Genomic DNA, 21,883 nt, shown 5'->3' on the forward strand with positions numbered 1-21,883 from the left:
CTTCACCTCAGTTGAAAACTTACCAACAAAGGCAGCTAAAAAAAAAATCTTGTTATCAAACCATCAGTTCGTGACAAGCAGAGCTTTAACTGCCAAAACGAGCTGAATTATGACTTTTATTCACCAGGTGCCAGAAACTTTAACACATAAAGATGCCAAACAGACTCAAAGTCTGTGCAATGTTTAAAGGAGGAGCTTGTTTTTGTTTCCAAACGACGCAGACTGTTATTTAACACCATTAGCTGCAAATCCTCACATCAACGAGTCGGTTTCTGTTCTCAGAACACAAAAGCCCCAGTCACACTGCAACTCTTGCTTTATTAATTGTCTTTATTGACGCAAAAGGTGTGTCAGGAAGGAATTTATTTGTTTGGACAAGCTTCGTGTCTTCTTGGAAGCGGCCGCGAAAAACACAGAACGGCACAAAACACAAACGTCTCAGGGTGTCAGAGCTTTATTTGACCCGACACGAAATAAAAAATACACAGGAACGCATGCTTTGTCACTCTACACATTGTGCTACTGGAATATTGCAAGTTAGTTCAAGAAATTAACACAACACTACAACGTCAATCAAAAACAAATATGTGCAAATACAATAAAAACAGATCGATAATTATTCCTCGTTTGTTTGATGGTAAACTCGACTTTAATCGCTGAGCTACAGTTTTTTTGAATGTCAGTTAAAATGTTAGAAACGCGTTGAAAGACTCACTTTATTTGACCTTTACAGTAATGCACCTTTGGCACAATGTTGACAGGAGGACAGCGAGGACAGACGGAGCGACTCATTGAACACATGTAACAGAGAGAAGGCTGTCGGTGCGCATGGGTTTAAAAATCACTGATAAAAATTCAGTGCGATCCACCAAAACGGAACCAAATCAACAATATAAAGTACATTTTTTTTAAAAACACGTTTATCAGCATAGATTGACACATTAAAATTCAAATTAAGAACCAAACAGTCATTTCTAAGAAGTGGTCGTTTCTTACATTTCGTCTTTTCAGTGAAGCAGCATTCATGTAACAGGTATTAATAGTTAATAGCTTTGGACTCAACAGAGGTTTCTTTAAGTAGAATAATACACGATGTGTTTTAAGTATGCAGCACGACGTCACAGAATCAGAACCAAGTAAAGGTTTCAGAAAAACAAATCCTCGCTTTTAAAGCCAAAAAAAAAAAAACAACTCAGATTCAAATAACATTTCATCCGGTAAAAGCAGATCTACCTCAGTGCATGAAGCTTCGATTAGAAAAGGAAACCAAAGCAGGCTCGACACAAACGCAGACTTTGCTAAATTCAGAACAACTGGCACCAGACGGGGTGGGAAGAACTGAAACTGGATGGTCAGACTAACAAAAACACGCCTCTTCTCTGGGTTGTATTGTCCTTCAGGAGGCAGTCATTCTGGAGCCAAAACCACACATTCAAGATCGAAAGAAAACCCTGAAGACCAAAGAGGTTTGACTGTCAAGGACTTTTGTCTGCAGTCTTTAATGCACTGGACGTTTGAGGCACTTGAAAATGAAACAGTCTAATAAAGCTGAGATCACAGGAAGCTGTCTGAGATGACGGAGGTCACTTCGGCTGTTTCCGTAAGTAAACACTCACCTGCTAGTTCATTGTTAATTTAAGGACACATTAACGGTCAACGTGAGATAAATATTGAGCAGATTTAATTTCTTTTTACAGATAATCGTCCCTTTGCAGTGAGTCCCTTTAAGGGTTTTGCTTAAACGACTGAAAGGAGATCAGCTTTTTGCATCTCAACTGTGTGAACTTTACTACGGCCTGGTTTGTAAGATCTGACAGTGCGGCTTGTTAGTTCAATAAAAAACACTATAAACAACAAAACAACTAGAAGGTATTTATACAAAGATAACACAGGCAATCCGTCACTATCTTAAAAGGAACCACAAAAAGGCTTAAAAAGCATCATCTTTGTTTTTCTGCTGGCGGTGACGCCAACAGTGATCCGAAACCTTTATTACTACAGTTATAAATCTGTGTGTGCTTTTTGAAACCAAGTCAGAGGAAGTTGAGTTTGTCCGAGGTGTAAACATCACCGTGAGGCGAGTCAGAGCTCAGCAGAGACTTATAGCCCTTCAGTTCAAACTGACACTCGTGGCCGGGGTCCAGCAGCACCGCCTGAGGGTCCACCTGCGCTGCTGGAGCTGAAACCTGCAGGGGGAGACAAAGTACAAAACTGTTACCGTGGGCTCGCGAGTTCGTACAAATACAAATCAGTATTCACGCCAAACTGGATGGAGCTGAACTCGTTGGCTTTATGTGGCCAGTTTCCTGAGATGGCTTCTGTTGTGCACAGGGTGTCGTGACGCGTACACGAACTGTTCTGAATCGGTTCGAAAACCGATCATTAGTTTATGTCAATGTCACGCTGAGGGACGCAAAAAGAAGGAACAGTGAAGCGAGGGAGGGCGGCGAACGGAGAGTTTCTGGCGCACTCACAACAGAAACACAAGAACAGGACGAGTGACCGAAACACGAGACGGCTCCTCCTGAAACGCTGAAAACCAGTTTGGAAGAACTTCAGCTGTTTATGAAGTTAACGAGAAAATGACCTCCTCTGTACATGACGAGTTCTGGATCATCTCAAATATTCGGCGGGTCTTTCATATAAAGAAGCCGTCACGTTAGCCCCGCCCACTGACTCTGATTGGAGGAGGCTGACTCATAAAAAGGAGCAAAAAAAAAAACCAACCAAAAAACACCTAAATATTCAAATAACTATATATATATTTCAGTTCAAAATTAATTAATGAATCATTTAAGTAATTGTGTATTTGATAAATTGTCCACATAGTTTTCTGGTACAAAAAAAAACAACTTTCTTCACGAGCAGCTCTGGTGCTCCACACAAAATTCCGGAGCACCATCTAAAATCAACTTTGATCATTTTAATGTCTCAACAGCATTACAGATGATCAAATATTTTATAATAAACAAACAATTTACAGAAATAACCTTGTTTAAATATCAAAATGAAGCCTTGCTTTCTAAGAAAAAGGATAGTAGAAGTGGCTGGTGTGACATCTGTTGGTATCAATTATATCAAATTAATATCTAATTACACTTTGTTTGTCATTATCGATTCATTTAAGGTTGATCTCCTATTTGCTCGCACTGACGTGACCATCGTTTCGTACCTCAGAGTAGGCAGGCGGCGGATCCGCTGTCGGGTTGTGTACCTGCAGAGTGAAACGACACACGTTAGCGGTGAACGGGAAAGAGGCTGTGAGCAGGTAAAACACAGCACACCCTCACCAGCGGGCCGGTCGGCACAGGAACAGGCTGGACCAGGCAGAGCGTCTCGGCAGGGTGGGGCGGCATCCCTCCAACGGGCTCGCTGTCATAAGAAGCGGGTTCTTCATTGACAGCATCTTCGGGTTCAGAGGCGCCCTTTTCTGTGGAGCTCTTTGTAGAGCAGCAGCACTTTATGCAGCAGCTCAGAAGAGTAAAGAGCAAGGCGCCTCCACTGTAGAGGAGGTACGAGTAGTTAAACTTGGACACTGAAACCAAAAAAAAGAAGTAATGTTTCAGAATCAGCGTGCCTCTCATGTTTGAGAATCTTGTTTTAAAAAAAAAAAAACATACCTGTGTGCGGGCTGTCTTTGCCGTTCTCTGTCTCAGCTGACAGACAAGAGAAAGTAGCTTTAAAACTTTTTTTTTTAAAGGTGTTCAACATATTTAAAACATACTTTTTGTCATTTCTACTAACTGCAAAATGCAGCGTGAACGCTGAGCACCACATAAATACATGTAATTTTGAAGCGGGGCAGAAGCTAAACCTAGCAGAACAGGATCTAAAAGCTCAAATTGGCAAAACTGTTGGTGTTTGGAAATAACACCTTTGTGCTCAGCTGACCACCCTGTTGGCCCTTCTTGTATAGTGATCATCAAATACCTTATTAAATAAAGGTAAAATAACTGCAATAAAGAATACATCCTACTAGTCTGTTACATCTTAATAGGATGTAATACATGTTGTAGATAGTTACTTACAAAGCTTCAGTCATACCTCCAAAAACATCACCTCACTTCACACCACAAACCTGTCATATCAATCAAAATTCTCTTTCAGGTAATTTTAATAACAGGCCAGCCCGTCTGAACGTTTTATTAGAAAAGTTGGCATTTCAAAATGTTCTGTGTGTGGACAATGAATCTCTGATTTTAAACCCAGCTGCTAAAAACTAACTTCCTTGTTTTTGTCTTGGACTCAACCAGGTGCGTGAACCAGTAGGATGTTCGCGGCTGCTGTAGCTGCAGCTGACCAGTAGGTGTCACTGGTGGGACGCATCTTTAAGGCTTTGAAGCTTAAAAATGAAAATGTTTTTCGATACAATTAAGAAGCCTGAGAAGCTTCACAATGCTTCATTTGCCCATCTCTACCAAAAACAACTTTAAATGTGAATGCCTAATCCATTAAAAGGTGTAAGACGGGGTTAAAAACGTGCACTGTTACTCACCTACACGAAGACGGGCGCTGAGCAACAACAGCAACATCATCAGCCGCGGCTCAAAACGACAAATCCCCGTCCACCTTAAACTAGTGAGCATGGTTTACTTGATTTTTGTTTGGGGCGTAATTAAACCTTTAAACCACCTTAAAATGCGCCCAGGATGAGAGAAAAGACCGGATTTTTCGCACTAAAGCGACCTACACTGAGGAAAGCGAACTCGGTTCTTCCGGATAGGCGTCTTCTTTACTGAACCCGGGACGGACACTGACGGAGCGAGGCGAGATTTTCTTGGCAGCCATCTTGAGAAGACCTACGCGTATCACTCTTGCATTAGACGCAGCACATTAATGTCCTGTGTGTGTGGTTTGCTGTGTCCGTCCTTATCTTACTAAATTAAACATACATGATGCCTTTTGTTAATACAGAAGACATTCTGTAACGAGCCTCCCCAACTCAGGACCCTATCAGTTTCTTATTTTTCTGTAACACAGTGTACGTCAGCTGATTACTGTGATTCAAAACTATCAAGATAATTACAATTATAGTTTCATGTTTGTTCTTTCTTGCCTCTGAAATTAGAGGAAGCCTTCCTAACACTCTTTAACTATTTATTCTGATGCAAAAGTAATTATTTTTCGGCTCGTAAAAATCACAGGAAGCATATAATGATTCAAATTTGTGAGAAATGTGAATAAAATATGTTCAGTTTTGACATAAAACTGAACATAGCCTCTGAAGATATCTCCAGGTGGTTCAAACCATGTAGTGTTCCCACTAAACTGCAGTAGAGATGAGTACATTGTTGGTACTTTTGTAATAATTGTATTTTTTATGTAGAACGTGGTTTATAAGCAGTGCAACATCGTCATTAGACTATATTGTAGTTTTGACCACTGAATAACCTGATATACAGCTATGATTTAGATCCCACTCGAACACAGATTTTATCTTTTATTCAGACTTTAATTTCCCACAGTTCTAATACAACAATTTGTCAACACAATGTAGGTCCCCCAAACAGATATATCCAAAAAATAAATAAACAACAACTTGACTTCTATTCTGTAGCTGAAGACATTTCTTCTCATCCAAGGAGCTGTCTCAGTTTTTAACATTTTTTTTGGATTTACCATGTCCTGGATGACTGAGAATCTACACCAGCACACAAACAGATACAAACGCATTTTAAAATTCTTCAGATGGTGCGAACACTTGTATAAGAAATATCTTAACAATTGTTTTACTTTATGACATTGTAATAAAACAATACAAAGAATATAACACATGTGAAAACCAAACATTGATATAAACCAACATTTTTCTTTTCTTTGAAGGCACTGGAAACAAACAGTCATAATTGAACAGAAATGTATTTTCACGTACTTTGGTGAATATGGCAGTTTTTATTCCGTTTTATTTTTCCTACCTGAGAAAAAGGCATCTAAAAATAGCTTTAAAAACAAAGTATATTCATCAGTGCAGGTATGTATTTCAACTACTTTATATCTCATGCATATATTCGATTAGATCCACCCTCCACCTCAGCACTTTTTACCACAAGCTTAAAGGTTAATCAAAAGGAACTAATCGACTGTAAAAAGTTAGTCCACTATGCATATTTGGTTATCATGTGAATATAATAAAAACCTATATTTGACTATGTGTCAAGACATTGATATGGTGCTTCTCATAGTCAGCAAATTGCATAAAGTACACAGATACAAGCAGTAACATTTAGCCCACAGAGTGTTATACAAATACCAGAAAGGCATTTCTGAAAGTAGGATCAACTAATTCTGAGTTTATCTGTAAACTTGGAGTGCGGAAACACTGAGTTTTTGGTTCCAGAGCGGCTGATTACAATGAGTTCGAATAGTATCTTCACCCTGAGTTAAGCGCATGCAAGAGCACAACAAATCAATGGAGCCCCGATCCCCTAAAACACCAAAAAAAAATAATAATAATAATAATATGGAAAGATAAAGGCTGTTTTATTATGTACTTAGCAAGTATGCTAAGTACATAATTGGCAAGTACAACTGAATGTATTCATGTCAGTTTTTAACAATAATTAGACTGTTGTTGTTTTTTTTACATTGAATTGAAGAGTTAAATTATAGAAAGGGTTTAAAAGAGGTCAATTATGAACTTAGACTTCTGTAACAAATAAAAGGTTGCTCTAAACTATAGATTTCATAAAATTTAGAATGATATATTTACTACTTTTAGATGGTTTTCTGCTTATAGATTAGAAACTAGATTGAGAACTCAGTTTCTCAAAGCAACCCTGCCAGCGAGCAAGCTGAGTTCACAGACTCTGTTCCCATGGTGATAAACTCAGAGTTTCACTTGCCTTTCTTTTCTGGAACGAAAAACAGAGTTTCCTCTAACCTCAGAGTTAACTAACCCTGAGATTGTGTTTTGTTTTTTTGTATTTTTTTCCCCAAAAAACTAAATCAGATGTATTCACTTCAGCAACGCAAGAGTTTTCCGTGTTCTCCTCACAGAAACTCGAGTTTCTCTGAGGTGTAAACATCACAGGAGGGCGTGTCAGAACTCAGGGGGTTAGCAGAGGGAACGCTGAATCCTTTCAGCTCAAATCTTGGCTCAGCGTCTGAGGAGAGAAAGTCTGAGCTGAAGGTCGGGGCTGCCATAGGTCCAGGATATGACTGCGGTGCAACCTGGAAACAGCAGGTAAATTTGAAAATAAAAAATAAAAAACAAAAAATTAGTGCATTATTTGGCAATTATTTTGTGTATTTAGAGTAAATTTGTGTGCCTTTGCACCTCAATTTGTGGGAAGCTTATGTTGCTACCAGGCTGAGGGGGGTTCACGTTGATACCAGGCTGAGGGGGGTTCACGTTGATACCAGGCTGAGGGGAGTAGATATTTGCAGGTTGGTACCCCTGTAAGGTAACAACAACATGTAAATAAGAATTGGAATGAAACAGTGCATAAAAAAATAAGTCAGTAAGTGCTCTCCAGTCCATGTTGTACTTGATGAGTCCTGATGCTTTAACTTTTGGGACCACGGTCCTCATAATGCCCCGTGAGAAATGAGACTACTTTTAGGGTTAGGCTGAATAAATCCATAATAAAGGGATGGCTTGGATTAGGAGTTAAATTAAGTCAGGCTGGGGCCTGTTCCCAGAATGCATTTACATCGAGTCACACCTCAAACATTGTGTTCTTCTCAAAAGAAAGTATATGTGGGTGTTTCAATTTCTTGTTTTATGAGATCTGGGCCAATTAAAAAAAAACCCATTTAGGGCACAAGCCCCCTCCAAGTACCCAGGTCTAACCACACTGAAGGTTTCAGCCTTGCTGTGGAGGAGGACACACCATGCAGCAGCATGAGGCAGCGCAGGTGAAGGGCTTATCTGTGCAGGACACTGACCACAGCCACAACATTGCCTTCCTCGTCCAGCAATCGATCATAATCAGAACAAATTCTTCTTGCTTTGTGTCCAAAACTCAAATGGAGGAGGGCAGTGTGGTTCAGTCGCTGCTGCGCGGCGTGGGCATGATGGGGTCGTAGCCCACGCACGAGGATTGTGGTGCACAGGCTCCACGTCCTAGATAAGATGGCCATGACTACCAACACACTCCAAAAAAAAAACAAAAAATGTAAAAATAACACTGCCAAGATGACGTCACTACAGATGTTATGTGCTTCTCAAAACCATCATGGTCACATGTAATGGGGAGCCTATTGTGTTCATCTTAAGACCCCACTAAGACCCTTTAGTATCCTTATTTTTTTAACATGAGGATCCTCAAAAGCACCTTTGCAATAAAATGAGATGGCAGGAGGTTCATTACTGACTGTACGACTTACTGGCTGATGAGAGTAAACTGCAGGAAATGCTGGACTTGGTTGCATTTTTGGATCGTCATCCTGAAATAATAATGAGAAAATCGAGAAAAAAAAAATAAAAAGATAAAGCACTTCATTAAAAAAAAAAAACATTTACATGATAATACCAGCAGGCCTTGCTGCAGTCTCAGGAGCAGCCACATCTTTTGTTATGAAGATACTAAATTTAAAATGTGAACCTAAAGTACAGCAATTGATTTCAAAGTTCATTTAAAGGAGTACTTACATGATAATGCACAGTCCTTAGCTGAGGTACAGAGCTGTCATTTTTACAGCTTTTTTTTAAGCAACAGCAACAGACGCAGCAGAAAATTCCCACAATGACAGCCCCGGCACAAACAAAAATGACTCTGTTGATTGACTGTATTGCTTCATCGCGTTCTATAAGAACACAAAAATATAAAGGGAAATATTAGCTGGAATCACCATTGATTCTTTTTTGAACAACAGGAAGAAATGTACTGTGTCTAACCTGGGCTGACGTTCAGTTCGACAGACAAGGCCAGGTGGCCTTGTGAGTCTCTGAGCTCGAAGGTACCAGAGTCTTTCTCCTTCAAGCTCTCAATTTCAAAGTGGCTTCTCTCAGTCTTGATTCTCCAACTAAATCTGTGAAAATCCCAAATCACTTGGCCTTCTTTCACCAGTTCCTCTGGTTGACTGTACATCGTCTTAAAAATCACAGTCCAAGGTCCACCAAGCGGAGGATATTTAATGACAAGGGAATCACCTTCGTATAAATCTTGGCTTTGGGTGTCTTCTGTAGTTGACAGAAAAGATTGCAAAATAATACTTAAACTGTGCATGAATTAAAGGAAAAATCTCACATGAAGATTCTATGAAGCTCCCAGCCGTTACCTTTCACCTCGAGAAAAATCCTTGACTCGATGAAGTTGTTTTTTCGCCAGAAGTTGTAGTAGCCGTTGTCTGCCTGGGTGAGGTCGGAGATCCTCCACACGTTGTTTATGACCTTTCCTCTTCTTTCATCGTTGCTCCGAGGGTCCGTGCGATTCCACAGGATTATCGGCTCGTCCAAGGGCAGTGATATGTAGTCCATGAACTTAGCTGCAGTAGGAACTTCGTGCTCCAGCTGCTTCATAAAGGTCACAGAGATTGTCTCGGTGCAGTCTGAAAATGCAAATAAAAACCCAGAGGATTAGCGTGATATACGGAAGGGGCTGCCAGGAAAGCTGTGACCACTTTTCTTCAGTTTGTCGAACCTAAATCTGTCGCTCGTTTTTTTCATTTGAACTTTTGTTTAAGAAGTACAAGTGTAAAAAAANGGGGGGGGGCTTTGGTGTTACTGAGCAAATCCACAGTTTTTAGGAAAATGCAACAAATCGAGATCAACACAAAGAACGCTGAGAGAGGTTAAAAGACAGAGAAGTTTACGAGACATACAGAAACAGATCAGGGTTTCAAAACTGGGTATAAACAGAGCAGCTACTGAAGTATCTTTATGGAAGGATGGGGAAACCTTGCTGTGTATCCTCTTTATTCCTGACAGCTCTCCTGGACAAAATAAGTCTGAACCCAACTTCCAGCAACATTGCGGTAAAGCAGCTTGTTTCGAGGGCAAACTGTGAAGAACATGTTTTTATTTAACGTAATTTATTTTCAGTTTTGATATGCTACTTTGGTTTTAACAGTATGGCTGTTTTTTGTTTTTACCAAAATGTCCTCCGATACCCATATTTGTTGCTCTGTTTTCAGCTGTAATTACGACACCACAGAGTTTAACTTCAACAGGTGTGTTATTCACTCATTAAGAATAAAACGAGATCGCTCCTGCGACCGGCAGGTTGACTTTCCATCGCATATGAACAGACAATGAGTCAAAAACAACGTGGCTGATAAAAACTACATCTGAAGGGACACGGGAAAGCTCTGCATCTGTGGTCATTTCATTCTGCTGACAAGAAGCCAACAGAGGAAGATGCCTGTGTTGTTTGTGTTTCACAGCTGTCAAACTAAGATATAATAAACTAATAATATGCTAAAAATTTTAAAAAGCCAGACCTCGATCTGTGTGGCTGAAAGCAGCACTGTGTGTGTTCGACTTTCTATCAAAAGTGCACGCTGCATCACAAACAGCAGAATTAGACCGTCAAACTGGTAAAATGCTGTATTTGGAAAAAAGCAGATGAGCTTCGATTTGTTTCGTTTGTTTGAATGCAAATTAAACAGACATTAAAGATATCATAAAAGACTGTTTATTGCTTTTATACTCAAATCAAGGAACGCGAGTTTGCATGTTCCTCACCTGCTTTAATGCCAGAGTTTTAGACCAAGATGTTAGCGCTCAGAGCACGCATTGGGAATGACTCTCGGCTACTACCACACCACATCTTAGCTCGAAATCTGCAAAAACGAGTCATGAGGCTGTCTCGGCCATGTTGGCTGCCAAAGCTAATCAATTGTAGACGAACAGTCAATGATAATAAAAAGTTTCATTAAAGTGTCTCCTGTGGTTCATGAGATGTTTTGCTAACAGGCAAACAAATGCACACACAGAAAAACACAGACAAAAAAACTAATAATTACACATTTCAGTGAGTCCTCCCAACTGCAAAAAATAAACAAAACCACAAGTATATTTTGATAAAATAGAAAGACAAAGGTTAGCGTGACGTACTCACCCAGGACTTCCAACCTCAACGATTCCTGAAAAAGCACTCCATCCTTCGAGACTGAGAAAACCCCATTATCTCTTTTAGTTAAACCCGTCAGACAAAATGAAGCAGAGCAAACTCTGATGCGTGGATCATTGGCCTGCAAGGTGGACAACACAAATGGATTAATTTAGGCGAAAGGATAGATTCTGTTCAGTCTGGATCACAACTGGTTCAATGAATCTGAACCAGGGTCATTACTTTGTCGTTATTCAAATTTTTACAACAGCAGCAAGGGGGACATAAAGACATGTGGGCACTGAAAACCTGACTGAACAAAAATGCGTGTCAGCTTCTTATTGAAACCGAATTGAATTGAAAATTGAACACAACTGAATTCTCGCATAACGCCCCTCGAGGTGGCTCATTCATTCTGGGTCACTGCTTTTGAAAACCCAGGACTTCAAGACCGACCTGCGCCTCCAGAGCTCGACCATGATGGCTCCACAGGAGGCCATGATGGCTCTTTGAGGACACCAGGACCAAGGACCCATCGAGACAGACCACTATAAGAGATCCTTCCTGCCCACAGCCATCAGCATCAACAACTCTTTAATGAAGCCAGGATTATGAGCTACAACAACATTTAGTTTCCCTTTGGGATTAATAAAATATTTTTGAACTGATCTGAATTATCAGATGCTGCAAATGTATGTCCATAAATTGTACACATGTACAGTTTATGATGAAATGAAAACTGTTGCTTAATAAAAAGCGAAATACATGATATTTCAATTAGTCTGCACAATTTCACATTTTCAGACAATACAATATGATTATATGTTATTTTTCCTTTTTAGTCAAGAAAAGAGGTAAAAATGAATCCCTGACAACTACAATGAGCTTCACAAATGACTGAAAAAGTTCAGTTTCTATATAAACAACTTTCCTTTTATAAACTCACTTTGTTTAAGAGTTTGTATCTGTGTCCGGTCTCGTTTTGTGACTACACACCAGATCTAAATGAAGTCCTTGGTCATGCAAAGACGCCACAGCGGCAGTGATACTGAAACTGAAATCACAGCACCAGGAACTGCTCACCTTCCCATTTTTTATGATCCACTCCTTGCGTCTACCATCGCTTGGAGTCAAATACACCGAGTCGATGAAAAAGAAAGTTGGGAGCTCAATTCTGTGGTCATAGCAGCTTCTGGCTGTCGGTATTTCTGAGGCAAAACCTGATAAAACAAGGAGACGAGAAGAGGAAATAATGAGTCACACATGAAGAAAATAATGTAACTAATTTTAATGAACTTGATACCAACAATCATCCAGAAAATTGTAAAGGGCATCAAAAGTTCAATATTGTTTTAATCTACAGCGTTACATTTGCACAACAGAAACGCTAAAATCCATCCTGAGGTTCCTGAGATATTTTGCTAACAGACAAAACAAGGTAAAGGTTAGTGCCAGGTGTTGGGCTCAGAGTGTGTGCTGTGGATCAGTCATAGCTACGACTACCACACCAAACTTTAGCTACATATCTGTAAAAACTGTGTTATCGTCATTTTTGTTTTCTAGGATGAGTTGGCAACGGCAGCCATCTTGAGTTGGATTAACTCTAAACATTAATCAGTTGTAGATGCCACTGCGTATTCAAATATTTGTTTTTTAACCCGCTCGCGTGCTTACAAGAGAAGTCTCGCAACACCGCGAGTGTGTGTGTGTATGTCTGTGTGTGTGTGGGGAAGGTGTGGGCGGGACTTAAACCCCAACTCTCTAATGAGCAGACTCTGGTTCCAAAAGTACAACATGGCAGCTTTCATCAACCAGGTCCTGCTGGCTTCAGTTCCCAACAAGAGAAGGTGGGGACACTTGGTGCGTGTCAATAACACACACAGACACATGCAAAAACACCATCACCCTTTCACCTTCAGCGTTAGGCAATAATTACACATTCTGATAAATTCTATAAACTTATCCTCATTCATTCAGTTGCTACGTCACTAACTGGTACACATTTCCCTCTGAGCGCACCTTGACGCTCGATATTATTATGTTCCACGTTTCCAGGGTCTTCACAGATAAATCCAGACAACTGATGCCTAAATGACTAGATTTTGTGGCGGTTTTACAAATCAGTTCTTTGGTACTTCAAAGGGACTTGGTTCTCGAGCTTCTGACTGGCTGTGTTCTTCAGCTTCCTGTGGGTTCTGGGGGTGGGGGTGGTTGATTTAAAGATAACGTTTTGAATAAAAAGTACTCAAAATGAACATTTAAAGCACGCCAGAACCAATCAGCTGGTTATATTTAGTATTTATTGTAACACAGCTACTTTCTCACATTCGTTCATCCCTGCAGAAGCACAGAAACAATTGATTTTTGGATCCGGTTCCATCCAGTATCTATCATCTATAACACCATCCTGTAAATAACCTAATATTACATCATTTATATAAGATGATTATCATGTTATGGAGGCAAAGCCACACCTTTCTAAGTAAACTGATATACACATAAAAAATTTGATTACAGTGATTAATCAGATGTCTTATGTGGTCTTACACTATTAAGGCAAAACAAAGTAAAATAGTAAAACATTTAGCACTTTTTTGTTCCTGTGCAGAATCATAATCATCATGTTTTTCTCTGGTGAGCGTTTTGTGTCGTTTTCACCATTAGGTGGCGCCTCAAAGTGTCCACACACAAGACAGGACAAGTTAAAAAAAAATACACAATGTCCTCAGTTTTTATGGGAGGATAAAAAGGGGGGCTTATCTTGCAGCTGTAATAAATGTTCACAGCCCGAATGAATCGTGACTAAACGATAGTTATTACACTTTTTCCTCAAACACTCACGAACCCCCGTCCTGCTGGGGGTGATGTCCCATTCTTTCTGTGGAGTTAAATGAGCTACATGAGTTAAATGAGTCCGACTCACCGCAGGAAACGCCGAAAACGACCCAAACTAGAACCAACATGTCCGGGAAGCGCGGTGCCACACGTTTCGTTTGCAGCGTTTTTAATCACAAAACAGCATCTTTAAGTTTCCTCTTGCAATACGGCTCGACCATTAACTGTAAAAGTTGCCCACTGCTGTGTTATAAAACAACAAAAAACAAACAAACAACACCGGCGTAGAAGGGCGGAGTGATACGCGTCACTGCGGCTACGACGTATCACTCCGCCCTATTCTCCCGAATGTAGTCCCGGCTCGTGTGTAAATTGTACAAATTATTTATTGCCCATTCTTCATGGTAAACACGCTAAAGACACTAAAACTTTAAAATATCTGGATACAATTAGCCTCACGTCACAGTTAAACTCACCTAGTTTGGAATTTCCCTCTTGGAGCTGTCTTGTAGTAACAATGTTTGGTTTGCTCTTTTTATTTTGGTATATTTTTTTTTTAGATAAATGTAAAGTCAGCATAAATGTTAGATACTCAAAAATTCAAATCACTACCACGGCTCTCTCTTTTACACAGAGGGAAACGTGAACAGAAAATGGGCGAGGTTCGATAAATAAACACTGGCTGCTGCTTGTTTACACACAACAAAGGGGCAATTCTGTTTACATTTACCAAATAACCTCCTTCTGTGGTTGCAAACTGGTCATAGAAATTGTTGTCAAAAAGTGTGATAATAAATGTTCATATTTACTATAACAACTACTGAAGTTATAGCATAATCTGCAAAAAATCAGCTGTTTTCTTTTTTTTTGGTAAATAACCAAAATGAAGCGAATCTTTGCAATCCATTGGATTTTCTAAATTCAACAACATTTTGTTTATAAAATCCTAATTTAACTGGTGTTTCCAGATAAGCCTGACTTAAGTACCTGAGCGGGATGTGACACTATTTAATTAGAAACACACTGATTTAAAGCTGCTCCGAAGCAGGTGATGAGTTCAGCGTCTGTTACCATGGCGATATCGTCTACACGTCGTCAATAGTATTGGCAACATGTTATCAACAGTATCATCATGTCACCAATTATATCGTCAGATATATCATCAACAGTATCGGCAACACGTCGGCAGCTGTGTCTGCAACAGTATTATTGACCTGTTGTCCACAGTATAGGCAACATATTGTCCACAGTATAGGCAACATGTTTTTGGCACTAATGGAACCCCATAGTCTTCAACAGTATTATCAACATGTCAGCAACTGTTTCTGCAACAGTATCGGCAACATGTATGCAACTGTGTCTGGAACAGTATTATCAACATGTCATCCACAGTATTGTCAACAGCTAATCTACCTTTACTAACACAAAAAAAGCCTTTAAGTCACTGAAAATGTCAAACAATGAGGTAAAGTTAATGGGTCGTTATTAGCTGAGAGCCATCCTCAACATGGTCCGAGATGATCTCATCTTACAGAGGTTTGTCGGCCATCTTAAATTAAAACTCATTAAAAGGCAGCGGGCGATATGCATTTCTTCAAGGAATGCATTTATTTTACTCGTTTATTTCTTACAGATTCCTGTGTCTTGGATTCAGTCGATGTATCGATTTGAACGCTTTTTGCGCAGGCGGGCACGCGCTGACAAGAGTCACGTGATGCTTTGTTGCGTAGAGGCGCTGCTGAGAATACGACTAAACGTATTTAGTCAGGAGGAGGAGGGGGTGTTAGTGCGCATGCGCGCTCTGCAGACGAATACGCCGCTATCCTCTTCGTCCTCATCCTCATTAATACTGGAACATTTTTCGCGGTTGGATCCGCTTTCGCCTGTCCCGCAGGTGAGCTCTGATGAGGCCAGGTGAGGCGGAGTGATCCGTCATCGATCACCGATCCGAAGCGGCCCGCTGTTTTGGCTGCGAGGCGGAGGCGGAGGGACACGTTTGACACCTGACTTCAAACAGCAGCAGACTGGACATTATGGTGATGGGTTATTTATGCTTGTGCGTGCATGCGAGTGTGTGTGTGTTGGCGCGCGCGTGCGTGCGTGTGTGACAGCTTATATGCGGCTGTGCACAGACCCCCCCTCCTCTCCTGCAGCTTGTTGATTGATGAAGGCATGAGACGTTCCGATTGGCCGCATGTTGTTCAGAGCGGAGGGTGGGGATGAATGACAATTATGTTTACAGATTAAACAACCTCTATGTTTTATTTCATTTATCTATGTATCTATTTTTTTTAACAGGGGAAAATGTCCACTCACGCCCTCCTGGTGGCACTTGTTACCCTGCACCTTTCTACAGGTGAGACTTTCATCATAATTAAATAAAAAATAGATCCCTTTTTATTTGGGCCAAATTAAGCTAACTGCTATTTTATATGCCAGCCATTTCTAATTTAATTGAATTTATTTTTAAGTCATCAGTAAAACACAAACAAGATTAATACCTGCAATGCTTTAGATGTTATTTCTTGTTATTAATGGAGATTTCTGTTTTTTAACAGAAACTTCAAATTTTCTTATATTTGGGATGAAAAGAGTACTTTTTTTAACGCAGACGTTTAGTTAAGGGCTTACATATGAGAATTGAATAAAATTTGAAATGGTTTAAATTTATCTTTAAGTGTACAGAAGCACACAACAGATGTCATTATTTATTAAACAAAAATGAAGCCGAAATGGAAAAGCTGTGTGGAAAAACTACTTGCTGCCTCGCCAGGATTTCAGAGGGGAAGTAGAGGAAGGAGCTGCTGATCGAACGGACTGATCCCCGTCAGTGTGAGCGCCTCTAGAAAAGCAGGAGTTTGGTGCGTTTTGCTGCTCTGGAGCACACAGGTGTGTGTTAACACAATGCCAGGGTGGAAAGACATCAGCAATCACCTAAGAGAAGCAACTGCTGCTGCTCATCAGTCTGGGAAAGGTCAAAGGTCATTTCTAAACTAGCTGGAGTCCATCATTTCACAGTGGGAAGGATTATCCACAAATGGAAAAATAAAGCAGCTGCCAATCTCCTCAGGAGTGGACCTCCCAGCAGATTCACCCCAAGGTCAGACTGTGCAATGCCCCATCTCAGACTCTACCAGCGTCACTTAGCAGGCTAAAGGTTAAAGTTCACAACACAACAGTTAGAAAAAGACCAAACAAGTATGGCTTGTTTGTAAGATGGGCCTCGTCTCTCTAAAAAAAAAACAATATGGCAGCACAAACACCTCATACCAACTGAAGCACGGTGGTGGAGGGCTGATGGTTTGGGCTCCTTCCAGTCACTGAGTCGAGCACAAACACCTCTGCAAACCAAAGTGGTCCAGAGTCAAATGGGAGGCTGTTTGGACCAGACCGGGTCATGAAGGAGGACAGTGATCCCAAGGACAGCAGCGGATCTGTGAGAAAATGGCTGAAAACAGGAAAGAATCAAGTCAACGTCCAGACCTCCAGACCTCCTTCAGAGAGCTGAGCAGAAACTAATTTCTGCAAACTTCAGTGAAGCAACATTGTAAAGAAAAGTGGGCCAAAATTCCTCCACAGCCATGTGAGAAGATGATATATATAGAAAACAAACACTGAGTTCTTTCTGCTGAAGGTGGTTCTTTAAACTGTTGAATCATTGAATATATTTAGGTTTTCACACAGCTTTTCCATTTTGGTTTTGTTTTGGTTTAATAAATAATGACATGGGGAAATCTGCTGTGTGTTTTTGTGCAGTTTGAATAATTTTAGAACCTGGTAAAGAACAGATCGTTGTTATCACGTCCTGACATTTAAAACCCTGGAAGTGGGAAAAAAAGGACTTTTCTTTTTTCTGTAACTGTATTTTATGATCTGTTGAAGTCTTAACTAACTAACTCTGTTAATAATCCTCTGCCTGCAGGTTGGGCTTTACTCGGTGAGTCGACGGCTTTGTTTCATCACTAAAACCGCGGCGTATTTAAGCGCCAAAAAGGTTTGCTGACTTTCTCTTGCGCTCCGACAGGTGAAAGAGAAAAAGTCCAGACCGTCTGTGTTGGGAAGGAGTTTCGGCTGCCGGTGGACTCCACGTCCAGAATCGTGACTTTTACACCAGACGGCGAAGGGCTGAGGCGGGTCCTGCTGGAGAATACCCATGTGAGTGGAAGTGGGTCCTCGTCTGGGTTTGGGGTCTTGTGCAAACAGACTCGTACCCACAGTGAGTGTTGGCAGGGACTTTTGGGTTCAGCTGTTTGCATGGACTTCAATTCTCTTCAGAATATAAAATCAAAATGTCTTCATTGTCCACTGAACGTCAACAGAAAACAGTTTTTAAAATAGAGTTCAGGGTAAAACTATCAGTCCAGCTTGCTTCAGGTCAGCCCGGACCTCATTAGATGTTTTGTTATTGCCCACCGGAGGAGCAATGATGGTTGTCTTTGTCTGTGCGTGCGTTTGTTTGTTTGTATTTTCACAGAATATTTCATGAACCAACAGATTTTAATAAAACATTCAGAAAGTAATCACTGGGTGTGCATCTAAAACTGATTAACTGTTGGAGTTAAAATTTGAAGTGGTAGTAGCCGAGCGTTGCCTGCAACACATACTTTAAGTGCAACGCATTGTGTGACATCTTTGCTTAAAACCTTGGCAATAACTACTGGAATCAACCCTGTTTGTCTGTTAGCAAAATATCTCATGAAGCACTGAATAGATTTTAATGAAACTCTCAGAAAGTAATCATTGGCTGTACATGTGCAATTAATCAACTTTACGAGTCAACCTGATTTGTGATGTCTGCTGCAGCTAAGGAACCTTAGCGAACACAAAAACGACAATAACTCAGTCAATTGAACATGTATGGAGCTAGAATTTGGTGTGATAGTAGCTGAGAATCATCCCCAATACATACTAAAAGTGCTAACAGATTGGTTGACATCCAATACATACTAAAAGTGCTAACAGATTGGTTGACATCTTTGGCTGGCGAGGAGATGAGTGATATGCATTTCTCAGTGCTAGTTACCAATGATTATCGTGTTTGTGTTTTTGAAAAGATTGTTTGTTCGCACAACAAGCGATCTATGTTTGTCCCATGACAAGTTTCTCTGTAAGGTAATAAACATTTGCAGCTAGAGGTTTTTAAGATAACTAAACAGGTGTCAACATTTTTTATTTCATTTGTTTTGATTTGCTTTTAATGTAGTGAAGGGAGCAGATTATTCTGAGCAGGACTGTGTTTCCTGTGCTTCTGCAGGTGAAGGATCCTCGGTTCGAGTGGACCAGAGACAAAACGTTGGTCCTGAGAGAGGTGACTCACAGTGATCAGGGGATTTATGCCAACAAACTGTCCTATAGCTTCACATACGAGACCGTTCATCTGATTGTTTCAGGTATAACAGATTTCTTGGTTTTGCCATTTTATTCTGAATATTTTGGGTCTTAAAGCCATAAATTAGCTTTGTGTTTTTTTTAGATACAACTATATGTTTATCAGCTCTGCTTTGCAATCAGCTTTACACAAGGGTAACCACACCTTTATAACTTTCTGCCTCTCCCGCGTCAGAATGCATCAAGCCTTACCGTAAAAACTACGGCGAGAGCTTCGAGCACAGCATTCCCGAAAACGCTTCCCTGCTGGAGTTTTCTCCTCGAGGCGCCCCACCCGAGGCCATGCCGATCGTTCTGTGGAACCGGACTAACCCCGAAACGAGCGACGCGGGCCGGGGGCGGCTGCTGCGAGGCGGGAAGGCCTGGGTGGCGGAGAGGGTCACTCAAGCCGATCAGGGCAACTACACGGTGAAAGACGAAGACGGGAACGTGCTGTCTCGGAGCACCCTCTCTGTTCGCGGTGAGAGTGTTAAAAGGCTGGCAGAATTTTTATTTTATGACTACAGGATGGTCATTATATTTCATCCTTCTGTTTTTATCTGTCACTCTCTCATACCTTCACATTTCCTCCATCGCTCACCTCTCCTTTGACTCTGCACACCAACGCAGGGCACTCCTTCAACATCTCGCGCTTCACCAAGGAGTCTCTAGCCCTTCCCTTATTTCTCCCTCTCCATCACGCTCATCTCATTTTTACCCCTAGCCGAATCCCTGAAGAATCCTCCCTGGGCCCCTTTGACCCCAGACCCCCCCGCGGCCCCGTGCAGCTGCTTCGGGAGGGCCACATAACGGACCACGACCTGCGCTACAGAGGCATCATCTCTCTGAGCAGGAACGGCTCCATCCACGAGGTCGTCATCATAAGGCTCACGTCGAGGCACGACGGGCTGTACGAAGTCAGAGATGGGGATGGAAATCTGGTTTCTTCCACCTACCTGCATATGATCGGTGAGTCGCCACACGTGTTTGGATTTAACTGAACCCCAGGAAGTCCCCTTCCCCTCATTTTTAACCTGTTTTCTGTTAAATGTCTCTAGACAAGAAAGGGGGCACTTGGCGAGCGCTCTTCAAATCCATTTCTGTCCCGTCTGGTATGTTTGTGTCCCTGGCTGGTTTCATCTTGTTCATGAAGCGCTACCCAAACTGCAGCCTCTCACAGATCATCACCGGCATCAGGACGAACCGCACGCCACCAGCCAACCCTCCCAGGGTTAACATCCAGGTGAGGGGAACCAGGTTACAGCGATAATTGACTCTGTGATGGGACATGAATCAACTACGATTGGACGCTGCTGGGAACAGTCAGCATAAACTGAGTATCATGTGGAGATGAGTTTATCTTTCTCTGTTTTTTGTTATTGCAGAATTACACTCAGTCCCATCCACACCCTCCGGCCTACTACAGTCACCCCGAGCAGCCTGCAACCCCAAGAAAATGGACCCCAAGAACCAGTCCTGCTCACTCTGTAAAGCTCACTAAGTGGTTTAAAGGAGTTCAAACCGTGCAGTGGAGTGAACGTTATAGTAAATGTGATGTTTGTATTTCCAGGGTTACTCTCCTGTTATGATTGGGACTCCGAGAGCCGAGAACCAGGAGCTCCAAAGGCTCACGGCTGATAGCTCCCCTTGTCATAATGTGACCACTGAGGTAAAACAATATTAACGTTCGAGTCGCATGTTGCGCACTAAAGTGGGACTCAAAAGCACGTTGTTGTTCCTTCGCAGCAGGACAAATCGAACGAGGAAGAAGACAACCTTTCCTTCTCTGTTCCTGGAGCTTCGGACTGCCTCCACTCCTCCGTGGATTGCATCCAGTTCCAGATCAAGAAAGAAGGAGACGAGGACAGGTGGAGCCAATCAAAAGACTTTTTTTCCACGCTGCCGCTGGACACAGACACATCTGAGTCCTGCAGTGTTTACACCTCACAGAAACTGGACTTTTTATAAGATAGAGACTGGAATAATCTAACAGAAAGAAACAAAAAGCATGGAGGTGTTACAGTAGAGGTTTTTAAGATGACAATGGACAACCTTGTGTGCAGAGTTTGCACAGTTATAATCCGTTGGTTTGTTTTGATTTCTGAACCATGAGTTGAACGTTAACCTTCATGTCTCACATTGCACTGGATAATGGTGCTCATGAAATCTCCTGCTGTTACCTACCTCCAGACCCTCAGGACCAATGTGATCTGCACTGTATTTGCTGGGCGTCTTCATGTTGATTGATGTTATGTGATCTCTAGGGCTACATAAACATCAGGGTAGTGTTACTGAAGTTGGCAAAAGAGAATCATTAAATACTTCATGTCATTTTTGCATAAAGTGAAATACTTACCCGTCAAGTGGACCATTCCCGACTGCTGCAAAAAATATATATATCATTAAAAATGTCTGTTCTGCAGTTTATGTATTTTTTGCAAGTGTAGTGTATTTACCCTTTAGAAAATTGTAAAAATGTAACTACAAATATTGCAACAGCCTGTTAATCTTTCAACTGTGTGTACCTAATAATATTACTAACTTTGTCAATTAACAGATATGAAAAGGTCATCTCTAAAACAATAAAAATGTATATTTAACACTGACATCTTAAAACATTTCGTTCTTTTTGTTGCTTTGGGTGGGAAATACTACAGTGCCATAATTAGTATTCCCCCATTTCCGCG

General features: G+C 41.1%; 2 protein-coding genes across 3 annotated transcripts; one reads left to right on the forward strand and one right to left on the reverse strand.

Annotated features, from left to right (window-relative positions):
- Positions 1-5,427: 5,427 nt before the first annotated feature.
- On the reverse strand, positions 5,428-14,136 carry LOC108242329. Of its 2 annotated transcripts, none has more exons than XM_017427117.3 (9): positions 13,918-14,136; positions 12,078-12,214; positions 11,004-11,136; positions 9,223-9,492; positions 9,095-9,124; positions 8,594-8,748; positions 8,329-8,388; positions 7,277-7,396; positions 5,428-7,170 (listed from the first exon to the last, which is right to left on the reverse strand). In XM_017427117.3, exons 1-9 carry the CDS (start codon positions 13,955-13,957, stop codon positions 6,991-6,993), a joined length of 1,125 nt encoding a protein of 374 aa, XP_017282606.1. In that variant the 5' UTR covers positions 13,958-14,136; the 3' UTR covers positions 5,428-6,990. The 2 variants fall into 2 exon arrangements, with proteins under 2 accessions (XP_017282606.1, XP_017282605.1); XM_017427116.3 differs by having other exon boundaries at positions 8,840-9,124.
- A 1,477-nt stretch (positions 14,137-15,613) lies between these two features.
- LOC108242330 lies at positions 15,614-21,802 on the forward strand. Its single transcript, XM_017427118.3, has 11 exons — positions 15,614-15,865; positions 16,128-16,185; positions 17,752-17,766; positions 17,854-17,984; positions 19,084-19,219; positions 19,393-19,677; positions 19,827-20,165; positions 20,255-20,439; positions 20,582-20,683; positions 20,767-20,865; positions 20,943-21,802. Exons 1-11 carry the CDS (start codon positions 15,863-15,865, stop codon positions 21,162-21,164), a joined length of 1,575 nt encoding a protein of 524 aa, XP_017282607.1. The 5' UTR covers positions 15,614-15,862; the 3' UTR covers positions 21,165-21,802.
- Positions 21,803-21,883: the final 81 nt, after the last annotated feature.

The sequence above is a fragment of the Kryptolebias marmoratus genome, linkage group LG9 (assembly GCF_001649575.2).
Source record: "Kryptolebias marmoratus isolate JLee-2015 linkage group LG9, ASM164957v2, whole genome shotgun sequence".
Lineage (NCBI taxonomy): Eukaryota > Metazoa > Chordata > Actinopteri > Cyprinodontiformes > Rivulidae > Kryptolebias > Kryptolebias marmoratus.